The 21053-nt window shown below is 39.0% G+C and overlaps 1 protein-coding gene across 4 annotated transcripts in view; it reads right to left on the reverse strand.

The window, feature by feature from the left end:
• CDK14 (cyclin dependent kinase 14) overlaps positions 1-21053 on the reverse strand; it is a 329864-nt gene that overhangs the window by 104228 nt on the left and 204583 nt on the right. For all 4 annotated transcript variants that reach the window (XM_076331548.1, XM_076331551.1, XM_076331550.1 and 1 more), the window contains one exon: positions 2290-2353. In XM_076331548.1, coding sequence (XP_076187663.1) covers positions 2290-2353 — 64 coding nt within the window. The remainder of the gene's footprint in view (positions 1-2289; positions 2354-21053) is intronic.

Genomic DNA, 21053 nt, shown 5'->3' on the forward strand with positions numbered 1-21053 from the left:
GGAACCATAAGACAAAAAAAATGCTTTTACCAGGCCATGAAGGATATGGGGTGGAACAAAGGGAGTGCAGAACACAGTACGTGTACCGAAGAGGGCTTTTTCCTTTGGAGTGCTCTCAGACCTCCACAATGCATGGGAATTAAGGAGCTTGGCGCTTTGCATTAACAGGCCCTAGAAAGATTAAATAATTGCCAGCGAGAATAGTAATTACTCTGACTTGCAAATCTACATACTTCACAGACATGGAAAGGACCCGAGAGAACAAAGACCACACCATGCAGAAATGGTGAAAATATCGAGTGACCATTTTCTGTCTTGGAAGCATCTTTCCTCCTGTCCCCATTCTGCATTTGTATAAATATTAGGTATTCATAGCTGACAAAATCCATAGTCTTGGATGGAAAAAATAAAAGCAAGTCTAACACAATGCCTGTATAAAAATTAGTTTTAATGAAGTGCCTACTGTGGATTTATTTCCTGATGTTCTTCTGTGGTAATAAACCCACATCCCTTAACACACTTGCAAACCAAACAGAAAAATGAAACCAGGAAATTTCTTGGCTGCCATCTACTGTTCAAAACTTTTCTGTATCACACAGAAGAATAAAAACAAGAAGAAACCCAAAGAGCACTCACTGACATCTCCAGGTTTTCTCCTCCTCTTTACTATTCTTGGATAAAAACAATGTCTTTGGGCTGCTGTTAAAATCCACTATATTTCTGTAAGGATTCTTTGTACATGCTCACCTTTTAATCAGTCCCAAGAATGAGAAACACAAAAGCTTGTAAACTTAATGACAACCTGATTTAGGGAAGAACACTGTAGTATTCTTAGTATTTCAGTGAAAAAATGTACTTGTTAAAAAAGTTCTACTAATTCACTAGAGAGTGATTTCACTATACAGCAATAGTATAAGACAGCACTAGGACAGAGACTGAAAAGCAATGTGCAAGAAAGCTGTCTGCCTTCCCTTTTCTCAAGGATTTGTGTTACTGTCAGGGTAAGCCCTACAATTTATTTGTTTCTCTCTCTGTCTTACTTTGGGAGCTGCGTAGATCTCTTTGTCCTTTTCAACTCCTCTGCCCCATCTCCTGCCTCTTTGCTGCCCCAAAGAAGCCACTATGATCCTGCAGATCTGACAAGTAAGACAGGCTGGAATGAAAAGGGAATAATCATCTTTATGTCTGACCTATGAGATGACTTGGAAATTAGGTTTAAATGACATAGAATGCCAGGTTCTCACAGTTTATGACAGAAGCTGAAGGGACTATAATCTGCAGTAAAGGAGAACCAGGAGTTTACTGAGAGATCTTAGGCCTGCAAGGACAAAAACATCTGAAACTGGATTCCTGGGTCAATTCTGTCACTCACTTGCAGACTTTAGTCATATGGTTATAAACTGAAGACTCATCCTAGTAAAATATACTGGAAGCCAATTAAGTACTTCATCTGAAAGCATCTAGTAACCTTCTCTTTACCATCTCGTCCAAACCCACTCACAGCAGGTCCAACGAGTTCAGGCTGCTCAGGCCCTGTCTGGTCAGGTTTCGAACAGGATGGAGATGTCACACCTCTCTGGACAATCAGTTCCAGTATTTCACCACCCCCACCAGCCAACATGTCTCCTACTCATTCACCTGCTTGGCATATTTAAAAAACAGTATTTCTAAGATCCCCACTCAAAAGCTCACAAGATATATATGTAATATATATTACATATCTACGCATACATACATATATAGCATAATGAAGCTGACCATGTACTTCTAGTCTCTAGGGAACAAACTGCTCCCTCTTACACAAAGGTATCAGATGGTGAAACAGCTTTTCAGGAATGGTTGTAGAATATGACAACTTCAAGTACAACGCACATTAAAAAACTGAACCTTTGTAGGAAGGTACTAACAGATGATCTAGTAGTAACTTCAGCTTTCACAAAGTCTTTTCTCTACTCTTTAGTTTCCTTCAGTATTCCTCAAAGTTCAGAGTGATCTGCAGAAAAGTAATACTGATCAGGAATCAGCCTACCAGCAATCTGAAAGGTACGATACTCAGTGGCTGAGGAATGCAAGCAGGTCAGGGCTCATACTGTAAAAAACAGGAGAAAATGCAAAAGAAAGCAAAGAAGTTAAACAAAAGAAAAACCCCCACCTTGAGCACAATAAAAAGCGCATTATGGTTCGTGCACTGCATACCAGGTCATTCTGAAGCTTGTGGGCAGGGATGTAATTATCTGTGTCCTGTATTTCCAGGAAAAGAATTTGGATGAACTTGGTACTTCGACCTACCTGGTTTGAAATGGGGTAAAGAGTGGACTCCAGGCCACGTATCTTCGTTTGGTGTTCCAAGTACCTGTGCACAAAAAGAGAAAAGAAAAAAAAAACACACATTGCTGTAATGGAAAAGACGTAACAAGTCACAGCATTGCATAAAGCTACTCCTCCAAAGAGCTCAATGTACCTTACAATCTAAACTTTAGTTTCTGTACTTACAATGTACCTTACAATCTAAACTTTAAATAGGCTTAATTTGGGGGGGGAAGGCGGGGAGGAAGAGGGTACAAAAAGTTAAATGATTACCATGGTTTCAAGGTACCAGTGTAGTCAGTAAAGCACGTAACAGTGCTGTGTTCCTGTCAGGTTGCCTATTTAACCAATACATGTTAAAGCTACTTTCCACTGACAAGTGCCAAGCTACCTGCATATCTCAAAGCGCCGGTGTTACAGTGGCTAGATATTTTAGCTCAGAAATAATTTCAATTCCTGTAAACTTAAATAAGCTGAACAGATACCTAATAGATGCTAGGATAGAATATCTACACAGATGGTGAAGGAGATGACCAAGAGCATGGCATGAACAAGAATGCACAGCAAATAGCTGTCATTTTAAGTGGATGCAGTATACATAAAAATAGTAAATTTTTAGGAAATACAGACTTTATAGACTCATGCATTATGCTTTGTTTCTATTCACTTCAACTGTCCTCCTTCTTGTAGTGTGAGACCAACCTTCAGCAGCAAAGTATTTAACACTTCTCACATGCATCTTATATCCTCTGCTCACATGAAAAGTTCACCCCCCATGTCTTTGGCACAAATAATAAATAAATTGAGAGAACTATAATTAGTTCTCCCAAACCTGTTTTTGCTTCATGAGACATAACTGTCAATGCTTGCTTTAAGTGGAGCCAAGAGGAACACCTAAAGTAGCAGCTCTACAAATGCATTTCTGAATGAGTTGTGGAATTTGATATTTCACTAGTGGGATATTCCTTGTTACAAATTTACACTCAATTTCTAACATGAATGAAAATGCTAGGGACTGTTTTCAGTATTTGTTATAAACTCAGGCCCTGGAATAAAAGGCTGATAACCTAAAGGGAAAGCATTTCACACTAGTCTGGTGCTTGTTTTGCATTGTCATAAACGTACAAAGCCCCCTGCCAGCCCTGCCCCTACCTGCACTGCAGATCTTCTGGATAGATCTTTTGGGCCTGCATATCTTGAGTGACTGATATTCTGTGGTCACTTAAACCAGCACAAAACAAGCACAAAGTTAGTGTGAAAATCTTTGGTCCAAGTATGTGAAGGTTTGTGACCCTTCAGGGCAGACTACAAGACATCTACTCCCAGTCATTTGGAGCTGAAGAGATTTTTTTTTTTTTATTGTTTCTGCTGCAATATACATATGCATTAAAAGCATTAAAGGAAGGACCACTTTAGAAGATTTGTTGCACTTCTTAAGCTGTGTAAACATTTGTTCATGTTGATAAATTCAAGCTTAAAAAAATTCTTAGAAGCAAGACTAGGAAGCTAAACCACAAAAAATTTCTTTTCAACTCTGCCAGAATTTATTTCATAAAATTTAGAAACTGGCCTAAAAACCTGAGGCAAAAGTAAGTGACCTCTTATTCTTACCTACAAAGTGTGCTTTATGACTCTTGGGCCTCAAGTTTGTTAAGCAATTTACAATACTAACGTGTTTCTAATCTAAGAATATTAATGCAAAGATCATCTTTCTCCACTATCAAATACAACAAGCAAATAGCCCAATTTAGATGTAGTATGACCAATAGGAGGTGGGAGCAGAGCACCAAGGTGTCAGAGAAACAAAGATGACAGTATCAGTTCAATTAGGCTGTATACACTCATGGGGTTATTTGGATATGCAAGTTCACTGATTTTATTTGTAAATATTGTTTGTAGGACATTGCTTTCAGTCCTTGTGAAATATGTCTTAATCGGCATTTGAATAAGAAAAACCTGGCCCCGCAACCCTGATTCATCACACCACCGTATTAATTTCATTATTGCTATTAGGAAAAGCACAATTCCCTGATTAAACATAGAAGAAGTTAGGAGACACCGTTGACTCTATGTCGTGATTAAATCAATTTGCAAATAACTTTCACCTGGCTTCTGTATCAATCAAACTCCTGGTGCCAAGCACCTCCCAGACCAGGAGAGGGAGCCCGTGGATTAAAAACACAGATTCTCACATCCTCAGTTTAAATTAAGAAATACGGTCCTCAACTTTGCAACCCCTCTTAGCAAATCAAAGGAATATTCTCTCATGAAATGTTATGAATATAAGAAAATTAGTCACATCCTTCTAAATGTATGTTCTTAATCATCTCTTATTTTAGATGAGACATAGGCAGCTAAGGCACTGTGCAGATGAATGTTAAAACCAGCTAACAAACATTTATCAGACCTATTTAATGTAGAACTTGGAGCTAAGAAACAGATTATTCTGATTTTCAAAGTAACATCAGGTCCAGGAACAGGCGGCTTCATGGAGATCACTTTTATAACGAACCTTATGTGACTCCCAATTTTTTTGTTCACTAGTTTTCCAATCCACCTCTTTAATAATATTCCAGCACATCTGCTGTTACAATGCTTAAGAGCCAGCTACGAACAAGTTCTGTGCGTTGGAGTACTCAAACCGCCTACAGTACCCCTTCTGTCAAGGGTAGCAGTCAGGCTAAAAACAACTACGGTTTTCTATCGTCTAAATGCCTACCATGTTTAAGGTAGGGGCACTTGGTAGTTCAGGGAAGGATCCAGACACTGTATTTTAATGCATTGTAAAAACACTATAAAGATCATCCTTCTTCCATACAATTTTTAACATGCACAATACAGAAATTCACAATATGTGACTATCAATCAACAAACAAGAAGGCAGCAGTGAAACAACTGTGGTTTTGGAGAAGATAAAACAGTCACTGCCTACAGGTATGTCAACATAAAGTGATTTGTAAGCATCACCTTGCAAGTGATACTTCTAAGCAGCAATCAATCCCATTTTGATGAGGTGGGATTAGGCAACCCAAAGCAATGAGTTTTGATACCTGCTATAAACACAGTAAAGTGGAGTTCACATATAAAACCACGGGGGAGAAAGATCTGCCTTGTTTTGCAGCTTACAAAAGAGAATTACGGGACCAACATGGAAAAGGAAAGTGAGGGAGGAAGGGAGAACCCAACAGTCTTCTGGTTTTAATCCAAAACAGTGTCCCTTAGCATTTAAGAGTGATTATCCAGACCAAACCACTGGCAACATCTTGGCACCATAGAAAGGCATCTAACTAACCAGCTGTAGCAAACCACTGGTTACCCAGCCAGTGCTGGAGAGCAAGCCTGACCTTACAGCGACAACCGGTGAAAGTGGAAGATACAGGAGACACAGCAGCCTGAGACAACAGCCACTACACCAGGACCTATCATTTTATGGGTGACGACCTAGCTCTGACTGTCCTTTCATGGTCCACCACTTCTGATCCCAAGCATGCCACCAGGAGTTCTGTCTCTTCTACATTTTAACACTTTTTCTTTCCATTCCTTGTTCCAAAAACACGAAAATAACCACTGCTGTCACAGCAATCAAGCCCCAACTTAATATTGGAAATGGTTTGATATCCAATGCATGGTTTGATATCCTATTTTTTAAATTGAATTACTAACACAAGAATAATCCACAATTCTCAAATTTGGAATGGATTTAGTGTTTTCCAGGGGCCAGGATGTTTATGGTTTCTGGAAAGAAAACTCCCAAACCTACTGGGGTTTTGCTGTTCCACGCTACACACAACTGTAAAATAAAACACTCTGAGCTCTTTTATTCCCTAATAAACAAGATAAAATTACCTTCTCATTTGAAACTTGCTGTTCAAAATTAGGACCAGATTCTAATCTAATTTGTATGGTGAGAAATCTATTTATACGAAAATAACAGATTTACAGTACATCAGGGTACTGAGGGCCAAATACCTTTACTGCCAGTTGACGTTACTGTTTGGCAGACAGTTACAAAAACAGAACCTGCTGTTCAAATCTCCATATACAAGCATAATATAGAAAGATTGCCCAGGAAATGCAACACAAATGCATTAAGGTCTATTTCAATGCCTTAATTTTTTAATATAAGAGAAAAAGTTGTTTGCTTTTTGCGTCTGATTTTACAAAGACTCATCATTCCCCTAATTAATGTGCTCCCTGGTGTCCACGGGAGTCATTATTTTACAGTGAGCATTATGCCACTCTATCAACACAATTAGTCATATTGTCCTGTATTCTGCTTCGAATGCAAAAACATTCCCTATTACTGCCACGTAGTAAGGTCATTCTGGGTAACAATTTGTTCGGAGAAGTCATCCAAATCTCTTGTGAGATAAGCAGCAGTGCAAATCTTTCCCAACAGCTCTTTCCCAAGTGCTGGCATAATTAGTAAAGAACAAGTATTTCCATTTGCACTACAACTTTTGAATATACAAAGCCATATATTACTGAAATAATGCTTTAACCCTGGTTAGATCTGACGTTCATCAAGAAAGGTGGTGGTTTGGACTTCAACAAGACAAAGAATATGCATCCAGTGATATTATTCAGGGTTTTGTAGCAACAGAGAAGAATGAAAAACAAGATCAGCATGCAAATGAGCTGCCTTTCCTTAGACAACATTTATGGAAATCAAGCTAAGCAATTTGCTGAATTTTCAAGTTTTTTCATGTTAGGTCAACCTGATGAATAAAAAAAGTTTAGTCAAAAAAAAGTCAGGAGCGTGAGTCTTTCTTTTTTTTTTTCTTTAATAAAAAGACGTTTTTGTTTAAAAATGCCCTAGAATTTTAACTAGGAAAAGTTACAAGCTGTATGTAAAAATGTTTTCTTATTTTATTTTTCCTTTTAAGGATCATCAAGATTTCTGTTCCAGTCTTCCTGTTTGCTGGGTAAAACATACTGCATTTAGTGAGTCCTTGGCTGTGATGTACCATGGGAGACTATAGCTGTCTGAGGAACTGAACTTAATAAGAAGAGGAAGAGAATAAGTACTGCAGAGCCATTTCCAAATCAGTAATCTCTCTCTTCTGAGTGAGATTTGGAAGTTTCGGATGTTCTGATTTTCAACAAAAATTTGCTATATTCTCCTGAAACATACATTTCTAATGAAGCTTTCACCTGATTCAAAAACCTAGGAGTCCTTTTCCTTTTTGTTAGAGGAAATACGTTACTGCCATGCAAGTTCCAGGGTTTCGCTACAGCAGCTCCATCACTCCAGAGCCACCTCTGAACGTGGAATGTCCTATCTGGTCTGGAAGAGGAGAAGCTTATGTGATCTCTTTCTCCTGCAATCTGTCTTGGTGCTGAGTCATTTGCCCAGATGATCCAAACTATTGCTGTATTCCCCTCCCGAGGATTCACTGTTAGGTAGATCTTAACCACACCTTCCACAATCCGGGAAAGTGCTGTTATTACCACCTCATGTCAGTGAGCACAAAGTATGTGTAGTAGTGAAGATCAAAGGAGGAACTTCGTCCTTCAGCTTAGCATTTGGTCTTAGTGTAATGGGTTAAGAAAAAAATTCTGCAACTATTTGTGTATTATTCATGCTGACTCAGAGTCTGCTGACCGACAACTGCAGCGAGGCTTCCTTCAACTCTCTGCTGGGCACGACGGATGACAGCTGAGTGTCAAGTTTAATATCCAAAAGATAGAGACAGAAATGGAAGTGCCTCAATACCAGTCATTTCTTCACATCAGGAGCTTAGCAGTTCAGTTTCCATAAAGGACAATAAATCTGTCAGTTTGTGTAATGCACTTAGGCGTTTGTTAGATAGAGGCCGAAAACATTTTAACTTTGGGAAGGTTGTGGGTGTTCCACGATTCCCAGCTGCATTGAAAAAGTCACCTCATTTTTTGCTACAGAAATGTCTATCAATCAGCTAAGATGGCAACAATATATTTATTTGGATTCATGAAAAATAAAGACCATATGCCTGTTCATTGTCCTTGAGATTTAAAATATTGAAGCCTTACTTCATTAAATGAATGGCAAAAATTATATATAGTTCCTAAACCAGGAATCTACATCAATTCAAAGTTAAAACAACTGAAGTGAGACTGTGTGATCGAGGCAGTCTCATCCTATGTGGAAAACACTAAAGGTCTTGTTCAGAACCTGAAAACTGTATTTTAGTTAAAAAGTTTTTTCTTACATAGAAAACTCCTTCTGTTTTTTTTAAGTCAACTGTCATCAAAATATCCCTTCATTATTCCCATACAGGTAAAAAAGAAAATACCCCCCAAATAGAGATGCAACATATTAAGCATATAGAAAACAGTCATGTAACTTGTATGATTCCTTTTCAGAACAGAAGTGTTAAACAAGAGCCCATAATTCTTTACAGACAAAAATCAGACATCCAAATTCTTATTTTTAATTTTATGTATAGAATAGGTTGTATTTTTTGCTTCCTTTTGTTCCTGTAAATGCTATCAAAGTCATTAAAAAAAACCAACAAAACTTGCAGTGATGATACATGGTAGAAGGAAAAAGAAATTCACCATCACCATTTTATATGCACAATGGTAATGTGTAGCAGAATATGTTTAATGTGATCTGCATTCATTCAGGACATTAAACCAGAATTACTGATTTAAGAGAAAACAAGGCTGGTTAGAAAACAAGCTGATGGGAGTATTTCTTTTGCAAGTTATTTTGTGAATGATATAAGCATTGTCTTAACAAAAAAAACACCAAGGTATTAAATTCTTTCAAGAGCTCTAAGAAGTACCAGCTACACAGACAACGAGTACAGGACACAACAGCAACAAAAAAGAGAGAAGGCACCTCCTCACGAACTTGTTTCTGAGAAACATAAGCTTGTTTCTGCTGTATGTAAAGTGATGCTGTTTTGTGAAAAACCAGAAGTAACTGAGGCTTATTCTCTAAGGTGAAAAAAGAAGCAGTAAGAACAGAACGAGGTTCACCTATAGCAAAAGGCTGACTCAGCCATGAAGTGGAATATCGTCATTCCGTTATATGTGGGTAATAAAACCACTTGCTTTGAGCATAAGGGGTGGTTTATGACAAAGCTTGCTTCAAAAACATTTAGGTAATGTGCCAGTGTGGATGAAGGAAGGAAAACATGAAATTACTATCAACATTCCCACAAAATTTTAACAACACACATTAAATAAAAAAAATCAAGTTCAACTAATAGTTGTGCTTTAGCTCTGTCAAGGATGAAAAATGAGGTACTTGAAACAGTGAAGGACCCAACTGTTCTTAACATCCTTTCCCCACAGAGGCAAAATACAAAGAAGTCTCACCAGGAAACGTTTTTAGCATGTGATTTTTCCAACCTTACTTTGTGTATATAAATGTTATTTGAGTAGCTGACTCCATGGAGAAGTTAAATTTATCGCAACACTGTTTCCACACTGTTTGCAGCAGAAGTAAACAAACTCATAGTTCTCTTCATACCCATCGTAACCACAGCTACCTTTTGAGGGACCCTGCCAGAGACACCACTGCAACTGCGCTAACGTGAAGAAGACGACGGGGACTGGAGACTTCATAAACACGCTTGTCCACCTTTGCAGAGCCAGGCTCTACCTACTCTCTCTGCACGAGCTGGGCACGACGGCTGGGAGGAGGAGGAGAAGGAACAGAGCAGGCATCACCACAGACCCAGCGCTGCAGACCATCAAGACAGGATTAAATGAAATCCCCAGCCTTACAACAAAGCACTACTGAGGTTTGATATGCCAGTGTCCTTAACTGCTTAGTCACTGGAGAGTTTTGTTTATTCCGAAAAGGACCTACTAAATACATACTGCACTTCTTTGAATCACAGAAACAATTCTGTCAATGAGATGACTTTTAGAAACTAATTCTGTTCATAATCCAATCTAAATTGGAGACAGAGCAAAATCAGAATCATTTAATCTAAATTTCACAATGAGAAAAAAGCATGTGTGAAACAACTTTTACTGGGCTGTAGCATCCTCTTCCTACAAGTAATCAGCACATCTCATCGTAACGTCCTATTCTAGTAACTTACAACTTTCATAAAGGTTTCACATGGTGGAATAAACTGGTTTTTTATTTAGTGATTCTTACTAAAACATTTCTGTGAATGAGATGAATGCTAAAAACACGAAGAAAACAGAATTTGGCAAACTTGTTTTGAAAACAGAGGGGCCTACGCTGTAGAGAGGATCTGAAATTAGCAGCAAAAGGAAAAAAGGCAAACTCCTGACAGAGACTGCACTTTCCCTCAAGCCAGTGCAACCATGCAGCAATTTAGCCAAATTACAAGTTAATTAAAAAGCGTAGTACATGGTAAAAGGAGACACTGTTTAGCTCCAAAGTGAAAAGAGGGCTCCTCCATGCTGAAGCAGCTGAAGCAGCAGAACTGAGGACCTGTCCCTCCAGCTTTCCCAGCCACCTGTGCTGAGGAGTCTCCTTCCATCAGCAAACAATCCCACCATCAGAATAAAAAAATCTTGACGTTAAACTAGATGTAGTTTCTCTGATACCTGCTTTGCAGCTGCAGAAACTATAAAACACCTCAGGATGAACAACAGGATGAAACTGATCCTTAGTAAGAAGAGAAGAGACGAGAATTTGAAAGCTTTTGTAGACCTCAGAGCTGTGGATCAGGAAAAGACTGGGAAGAAAACTCATGCATGCAGAAGACTACAGCTGACCTCAACAGATTTCTCTTCCCTTCCTCCAAGGAGGCAAGTTTGCTCCTCTGGCATTGCCAGAGCTTGTGAGCTCTCAAATAAGGTTACAGAGAGGGAATGATTTCACCAAGGAAGATCTTGGTGTTAATACATGCGAGAAGCAGCTGATGATGATTTCTGTGCAGGAAGGCCTCTTCCTTACCATTTGGGAACAAACAGAACAGTTTTCTTCACTGCGAAGGAGAAGGAAGACAGCCATTTTCTGTCAGAAGGACCTCCTGGCTCACAAGTCATGCTTGTTTACATATCCTTTAAAATCTGCTCTGTTTTACTCTGTGCAGAAAGGTATATACTCTGCATTTCAGACTTCCTATCTGTGTTGTAAAGCCTTTGGAATAACACACCCAAACAGACAGTCCTCTCCTAAATATGCTCTTCAAAGATTTATTTCAAGTCTTTTAACTGCTTTTTTTCTTTAAACCGAAAAAGGGAGGGGAAAAAAAAAGCCAAAAGCCTGTGAGAGGCTTTTTTGAAACTTAATTCCACAAGCCCTGCTGTGCTGGCTCAGCAGCTGGCTCATTTGAATTCCAGGTATGCACTACACAGGGTTTTTTTGGAAACGCTGGCTTATCAGAAAAGCAATGCTGCTTTTGGATCATAAAGCTGGCTTTATGGTCTTTTTGAAGACCATAAAACTAGCTCAGTTAACGCACATGAATCCCTACCGACTGTCGCAGTGTACAATCTCATTGGCACAGGCAAAGCTACACCATTGCATCGGGATACTGAAGGGCTAAAGCCGCCATTCAGCTGGAGAGCTTATTTAAATAATTAACAGACCAAATTTATGCATCTTCCTATGAATGATCACAAAAATAGCAAGGAAAACAGTTTTATTTAAAATAATATGATGATTCTTCACCATACCATCATTTAACTGCAACTATTTGAACAAACCAACACATTTGGGATCACATCCATTCCCAATAAGGATCATCACCGCACCAGGACCTGACCCAATGGTTTTCATAGAAACCAATCCACGTTTTCCCAGAGCAAAACCCCACTCCGAAGCAATGAAGCACACTGTACTTCTCAGATACTGGAAACCCTTTGTCTCTGGCCTGGTGCCCAGTCACAACACGTCGGAGGAGCGAGTGTGCCTTGTTACGACACCACACCAGGACTCACCATTCCTTACGCACAAGGAACAGCATACACATGGCACAATAGAAGCTCATGACATGTGCCGTTTACGTGACAGAAACACATTTGCAGTGGAGAGGAAAGCTGTTGTACTAAGGCAGATAGAATATCATAGCTGGGCTAACTGAGCTGCTGGGCTCACGGTGGTGGTGGGGGAGCAATAAAATGAAAATTCTTTTTCTCACCTAAAAATCCTGGGGAGATAACATACACTGAGACCTATATATTAATCCTGGTGCTCAGCATCACAGAACAGTGTGATACTAGAATCCGATCAGATCATCCAGAAGTTTGCCAACTCCTTATTTTGCCAACTAAGGTCTTGATCTTGTAATAATCTCAATTTTGAATAGATTCATGCAGCCACATGGAGCCCAGTGAAGCAGTGGGTATTTTGTCAAGTTTTTTAAGCAACCGTTTGTTCAATGTCCAGTAAATGAAGGCAGCCAGCCATGCTGCCATTTGAAGAATGTGCGGGCCCAGGTGTTAACAATATTTCTGAAACAGTGAGGGCATTAATAATGAGCTCCAATTGTGTTGGGTATATGTGATGGATATAAGAGCACTCTTCCTGGATGTCTAAATATCCTGCTGATTCCTACACTGAACCTTATCAGAATTCCGAAATCAAATCACTTTTAAAAATGTCTAAACTTATCACTAAAAATCCATTTCAAGCGGTTCAGTTTCAAGTGTGCCTCCTACAACAAACCACGGCATGATGCTTGGTGTATTCATTCCAAACAGTATTTTGCTGTTAAAAAAGTGAGAGTTTTATACTTCTGACTATCCTTCTGAATCACAGGAACAGAACAAGCAAGCAGAATGAAAAACGGAAGTCTCTAAGTAGTATAGAAATAGATTTTTTTTTTCCTAAAAATGGGGGAAATGTCAGCCTACTTCTGATGGAGAAACACTGGCTATAAAAGCAGCCGAGACATTTTAAGTGGGGTAAGACAGTAAGATCAACGGGGAAGCTGTGGCTGAACAGAAACCACATCCTCCACTGCAGTGTAGTGAGCTAGCACACCTCACTCCAGAGCACTTTGGAATTTTCCAGTGAATTCTTCGCTAGAGCATCTACCCATTTTCCTGACACCTTCTTTACCCATTTCCTTGCAAGTCCAGTAAGAGGGATGGGTTCATTTTCCTGACACCATGAGGTACATGCCAAAATATAGAGATCAGAAGTGAGTTTTGAAAGAGTGCCAAATTTTGACACTCCCAAATTTTCTGAAAATTGGAAACTCTGCGATTTAACCATTTATTGCTCATTTAGCACTGTGGCTTTAACAATCAGCTGGCAGGTGGCCTAAGACTTTTCACTTTGCTTATTTAAATGAAGGTGAAAGCAGGTGTCACTCAACTGGAAGAGGCAGCTGCACTCCCAGCTTCAGTGAACCCATTTGTTTGCTTTGACGTTAGTGCGCTCTGTAACTTTGCCTGTGACTTCTGAGCTCTCAGAAACACCAGGCAGGAGGGATTAGGGTGTAGTCGTCTCCTGTCTCCATTTAAACTTGCTCTAAGCCACGTGCAGGGCAGCTGCAGTGGCAGTCCTTGCTCTTTGCAGCCTCACTTTTGGGCAAAAGGGAACTACTTCCCTGGAGCTGCTGGAGCTGTTCCTCTCTACTCACTGGAGAAGGGAGCTGCGAGGACTGGGCAGGGTTTGGAGAACATACTGCCTACAGCTCCAAAAGGAATCGAGGGGGCTTGCACTGACACAATCAATGATGAAGTGTGAATGAATGAAGGCAAATCCTCAAAAGACCTGTTTATCATGGTCCACTCTTTTTCAGAAAAACGAAACAAAACAAAAAAAAAACAAACCAGAGGGGAAAATGGATAAATAAATAAATAGGATATGTAAATACAGAAAAAAAAATTTGCGCAGACACATGACAGAGTTTCAGTATCACTAGTGGTCAATAATGATGGAGAGGAAGAGAAAGACTGGAGTTAGTTTCTTATCCCCCACTCCCAATACATTAAGGTCCACAGAAATGCATGGCCTGAAATACTGATGACACAAAGGCTGAAAAATGATGTAGGATCAGGTACAAGAACAGTAAAATGACTACATTAATTCTTTAACATGAGCAACCCTGCTATTACAAGGCAAATCATAACATTTTGGAGGTAAATTTTAAAGATCTCACTGAATTAGTAGAAAGGGAGATGTTACATCAATGAAACAAGGGTAACTAACTATGCAAGTTATCAGAGAGAAAAATCAACCTCTCAACAGTATAGGCACAGCTGATCTCTTGGACTACGTGAGGAATGCAGATGAGCAGCATGATGTTATCATTAAGCTAGTTAAAAGGCTGCAAAAGCAACAAAACCATGAAAGCACTAACAAGAATAAGATAATATCAAGCAAAAGTGGTAGGAAGCTGCACTGAAAATACGTTTTACTGCAAGTAAATGAAGCCCAAAGAAGAGATAGCTCTAGTAAGAAACAGATGTTTCATTATCCTTAGTTTTCAGGTACATTCACTGGTCTGATAAATTATTTTTTTTATGGAATAGGGTACTGCAGGGATTTCATGAAAAGCTCCATAAAACAAACAAAAGAGGATTTGCCCTGGCTACAGTTACTACCCTGCTTTGAACTGCTGAGCAGTTGATAAAGTGATATGATGCAGTGAGGTCAGCAGAACCTCATCTCTACTCCTCCCTTTCCAAGAGAAAGGAGCAATACTAGCACACTCTAATGAGCCGGTCCAGCAGCACAGCAGTGTTATTAACCAAATATCTCGGTCATCAGACCAAAGCAGACTATACCAAAATGCCTGGGATCTCCAACATCCAAATTATTAAGGCCTCTTTTTAAGTAGTTAGGGCAACGTGTTGTACGGATGCACACCAAGATGAGACAAGAAGGATAACTAACGGATTGAGAAAATCCCTGGCTGCATTCCCTCTGATTTTACTGAAGGGCCAGTTCAGCGATACAAAATGTATGCAACTTTTCTTATGAGAAAAGTGCAATTATCAGCTATTGTAAAACAATTACATTCAGAATACACAGGGGAAAAAAACCACAAATATAATACGTTCTAAGATGAAAATGAGTTACAATGCAAATAATTCCCTTTTGAAGAAGGGAAGTAACTGCAGAATATTTTTAAATAACTTTAAAAGGAATTGAGCAAGAGTCATTCTAGAAACATAAATCCCTCTTTATGACACAGCAAAGTTTAATCAAATTGAAAGTTTACAAGGTCAACTGATTTCTCACCCATCAAAAGATATAGAAATCCAACCGTAAACTTTCAGCGTGATAAGTAGATGCCTAAAAATTTCTTTTGATTTCTCTTCTGGATGTAATCATCATCAGGGCAATCGTATTTGGGTGAGAACATACCTATTGCACCATACTACACTCTCTGTTAAGAATTTACCTTATGCTGTTCTGCTCCATCACTGACAGGTTTGAGAGTTTACACCACAGCCATTTAGATCATGTTGTGCCCCAAAAAAGCACCATGAGAATTCTCATTATGTTCTCACAAAACACATCATTAGCTCTCTCCGATGTACTCCGAAACAGACCTCAATTACCAGAAATACTGCTACATGGTGATTTACACACACACTCTAAAGACAAATAGTGAACACAGGGCATATTTCTTCCTGTAACTGACAGCTAAAAAATCCAGTTTTGCTATGGCCTCCAAGTTATTTTAAATGGAGCACTCAGAAGACTGGGGAAGGAAGAACCAAAGCAACAACAATGAAACATAATATTGTACACTTCAAAACTTGCTCTATTTATTTCACACTCAAACCATTGAGAATACCCACCGCATTAAGATCTTAGTCAGGTAATTCTCCTATTCTCAATTCCCGCATAAGACCTCTTTTTTTGGACATGTTATGAAACAGAAACTATTTCATTTCTGTAGCCTTTTTTCTTTCCTTCTCCTACTTATTAATACTGATTTTGTCCAGTACTTTTCAAGGCAGTTTCAAACTAATGCAGCTTTTTTCCTGTTCGTTACTTTTCTCTTATAATGAAAAGACAGTAATAATAAAAAAAAAAACCAATTAGAATGAAAAAATTCAGGAGAGGTGGGTTCCTTCTGATTTTCTTTTCTCTGTGCAAGTCACATAAGTAATGGCAACACACAAATAGTGGACACACAGAAATTGCGTGACAGCATTTTTATACGCGTATTTAAAACTCAGATGAGATTATACAAAATTTTCAACATATGTCAAATTAAATGCCTAAATTATTTAACCACAGCCATTTAATGAACTAGAAAAGCAGCTGTCCCAATCAATGTGGATTTATGTTAGCCCTTGAAAACTTGAAACCTCTTGAAATCTTGAAAATGTACATTTAGCTTATAGAAAGATACTGAGGATCAGCAGCTTGTGTAAATGGCAGTGATAGTTGAAGACACTCAATCTTATGGCAAGTGCTCAGCATCTTGCTAAATTAATACCTAGTCTAGGGCACTGATTCAGGAAACACTAAAACGGGTATTAAAGTCTACCTTCATTCAAATTAGGCCTATTGCAAATGGTACCTCAGGCATGTGCATGGGCTGAAGGGGATGTTTCCCCCAGATACCATGATAGAAAAAGCTAAATACTTTTACCAGTTCTTAGGAGGGCAGAAGAAATCAGCTATTATTCTTAAGTCTTTTAAGAAACATGTGCAGACAGGTAAGGCATATCAATCTTAGATTCTGGTAACCTGCCTCTAAAATCATCATCTAAAACTGCCTCTCATTGATTTTTAGACATTTTCAACTTTAAGGATGTTTGAACTTGAGCTACAGATTATAAACAACAATTTTGGCAATCAAGATGCTCTTCAGAAAACCCACTTTTGGCATGTGATGTGCAATTCAGACACAAGTAAAAGAGGAAAGGGAAAAGAGAAGATTCAAGTGTATTAAACACTGTTCCTTTATTTACGAAATGGAAAGAGAAAGCAATATGACTATTTGATGTCTGAACATTTATTATCTTTCCTAGTAAATAAGGCCAGCATATATCAGAGCAGGTTTATGAATGGGCCTGTGGTTTTAAATGGCACAATATTATCTTGCAGCATAAGTTTTTGGATAACAGACCAATGCTTTTGTTCAGAATGGGCTTCAGCTCCATTTGTAATATGCACAAATTGCTTGCAACTGCATTTCTGTTCAGTGTCACCTGCATGCAAAAATGTTTGCAATTACAGCTCCATAACACATGTGGATACAACCTGTACAGAGAGAGATTTTACACAGGGGGAAAAAAAAAAAAATCTATTTCTATGGTTTATGGGGCCAACAAGAAAGGTGCCTGCAAAGATGTACACCAGTGTAAGTAAACAGAGCTGCACTGATATATACCAGCTGAGTCTCAGCACGTTTTTTTTCAGTGTATTGCCTGTAACCACCCTCTCAAAGGCCAGAGGCGAGCCTGGAAAAGAAACAATGCTTCTTTATAATTATAGCCCATTTCTCATTCAGCAACTGAAATATGGCAGATACTAAAGATACATTCCGATTCCAAAGAAAACCACAAAGCCATTGTTTTCCACTGAACCATGTCTTAAATTGTTTTTTTTCTGATAGCCAATTACACTTCACATTTTGCACTACCAAGCTGATAATAAGCCAAGCTCTTGCAATCCCAGCCACACTCAGGGTTTTGTTCAGAATTAGCTGGCTGGACAGAAACATCTTCTCGCAAGCAGAAGATGACACCTATGTGCATCAGGTTGTGTGACTGGCTGGCCTGACATCCAGCCAGCCCCTGAAAGTCAAGGATGGGGTTACACATTCATTTCTTTTTTCCCCTCCTCCTCTTCCCTCCTGCTACCAGCTGGTAGCTCCCCTGGCAAGTGTCCATCATATACTGCTGGGTATTTTTATGACTTGGATGAATAGGAGGTTACGTGTCCCCTTTTCTAAAAGAAATGTTAACAGAGTGCAAGATACAACTTCAATATTTTTAAAGCCTCTGTTCCTGACACACATAGGCAATATTCCTCAAGAAAATTTCCTACATTTTTACAAGATTGCTATTTTTAAATCCTAGGCCTAGCTTGTTCACCCAATACCGTATGGGTTTAATGATATAAGGCAAAGAACAACACAGACTATGGCTACTCAGACATGGTGAGGACAGGAGTTCTTTACAAGAGGTAAACGCAAATTGGCATCCAAAACCTTGTGCTCTGTTATAATGGAAAAAGACTACACATGCAGTGATACAGAAGACAATATAGTGCAGTCAGAGAGCTAAAATTGAACTGAAACTCCTTAAAACAAACTCTTAAAAAATCCAAAATATTTTACAAAGCATGAATACATAGAAGATTTACTTTGTTTTTTAAAGATCATTTTAAAGGTTAATTCACCTCATACTTGCCTAGTTTAGAATTACTTTCATTTGAAGTTTGGCATTAGACATAAAGCCCAGAAAGGAACCTTGTAAAAGTGGTATCAGTGCAAAACCTGCAGGCAACTGCAGTAAAATACTGAACAGGTGCTAACAACTTCAAAGAGAAGACTCACAGGTAGAGAAGCCTGCTATTTATTTAATTAATTTCAGTGGTGCTGAAGAGAAGTGAAATATAATAAAGCAAAGCAGAGGTAAATTCGTTAGCAGGATAATACATTGCACTTCTCTCATTATACTTACATGCTGTGTTATAGAAGATAGAACTCAGCAGTCAGGCTTCTACTTAATTAGAGTTTCAAAAACCCCCTTGTTTTCCTCATGAAGTCGTTGGTTGGAGGAAAATGGAGAGAGATGGGAGGAAAACACAAGCTGTTTATAGAAAACTTCCCCCCTCTAAGCAAGAACTATCTATTTTGCAAAGACGAAGACTTTTTCCCCAACCAGATTATCATCTGCAACATGTACGGCACCACAGATACCATGCCTACACAAAACAAAATTTCAGCTCAGGTCCAGCCTCACAAATACATCTGTTCCATCAGAGGTGAACAAGCTGTATTTCAGAGCCAAAGTATTTACCAAGTGACAGAAAAACAGGTATTGAATAATGAAATAGGAATAAAAGACCAATAAATTTGACTAGACACCTCATTACACAGGTGAACTTCAAAACCCAATAGTTAAAAGTACCTCTCCCTTGGGTTTAGCATTGCTAGCTTCCCAAAAGATGTTATTAACACAATGTACCAGAAAGCACAGTTCCTTCGGGTCCGTCATAAGCTTAAATGAAAGTGAGGCCTGTTAAAATGTATTTTCAGGCTTTAGAGGACATCAGTGACATGAAGCAAACCTTCAGATACAGAACCACAGGGAAAAAGCTCCACAGCTTCACAAATGCCTGTTAACGTTAGAGTCGCAGAGGAAACACTACTAGCCTGTGTTACATGATACGAGACACTTCAGGCATGTAGTCAGATACATATATGAATATATATACAAAAACCAAAAAATATTGCTAGCCCTTTGAATCTTCAATAACAGAAGTAACACTTCCATTCCCATTTAAAAGGAAAATGCCATTTTTCATAGCTATCTGAAATTGCAAACTCTTGCGAGTCTTTGCTGTACAGCTCCATGCAGAAAGCTAGTGTTTCTGGTGCTGCCCTTTGGCATACCAGTCTGCTGGGCTCAACAAATGGATACTGTTCTCTTTTAACTACTTTTTAATACTGTGCATTATAGCACCCAACAGAGCAATAGCATCCAATACCAGAGAGGAGTCCTCAGCTTTTTGCGATATGCATGTCAGGAAAGACAGAAGCTTCTGGCTGCAAACTCCCACTCCCGCTGTGCCATGTTACCTGCAGTGTGAGGCTCCTGCGGTGCACGCATGCATCCCACAACCGTGTTTGCAGAGTGAATGCCCCTTTACAGATAAAACAGCATTTAAATGCCATTGTCCTGCCTGTGCAGAGATCTACAAAGTATCAGGAGAACTCTTCATACATTATTCTTGCAGTGAAATGTAATTTTCAGTGTAGTTGGCACCAAGACTAAAGTTCAGCCAACGCACAGATTATTCCCTTATCAGGAAGGCTTCGGAGCCTGGGAGGAAAATTCATTTTGATCTATAATGGCTCTCAGAAACTTCATGTAAAGTGGAAAAGACAGAAATACCTTCCCACTTAAAAAATTCTCTCCAGATGAAAAATTAAGCTAGCACAAGAAATTCAACTCTCATCTGGTTTGAATCTGTTAAGAACAGCAAGTATAAAAGCACATCCTTCTATCAAAATCAGAGCTGTAACCAAGTTGGTACCTCCATTGTGGCTCAGGGTAAGGCATGCACAGGCATACTGCAGGCTTCTCAGTGTAATCAGCTTTAACACTCAACTAACTCATGCTGATCATCACCAGATCCAAGGAGCTGTCGATTCTCCCTGGTACAGGGCTAGCTTGAAGGCATTTGGTGCAGCTTTTACTTCTAGATGTAATTAAAGCTTATTTACAATGGCAGGTTCTCCTTGATACAGAAAACCTCAAAGTTTGCATCTAGAGAAATGTATGCTAACAAATGATCAACAGGAATAAACTACTGATAAAGATCTTAGCTACTCCATATCAGAAGCCAAATGATATTTCCCAATTTTGTAAGGTTTTATTTTGATTCATCAGATTGCCTCACATATTTTTCCTATTCCCATGGTTTTACTGTTCAACATGTACTTGATTGAAGCTTCACCCTGTCTTGTGCACGTGTTACAAGACTAAATAGAAATGCTGAGATTACTCTGTCAGATTATTGGTCCATTGGACCTAGCACCTTGCAACAAAACCTCAAGTTGCTTGTCTCAGAAAATAGCAAAACAGTTTGCTGGATCTTCTCAGTTGTGCTGGAAATGATGACGACACATCACTAATTTGATATTTCAAGGCAAAAGACTTGTTAGCTCTTACAG

This window comes from Aptenodytes patagonicus, chromosome 2, assembly GCF_965638725.1.
Source record: "Aptenodytes patagonicus chromosome 2, bAptPat1.pri.cur, whole genome shotgun sequence".
Classification (NCBI taxonomy): Eukaryota; Metazoa; Chordata; class Aves; order Sphenisciformes; family Spheniscidae; genus Aptenodytes; species Aptenodytes patagonicus.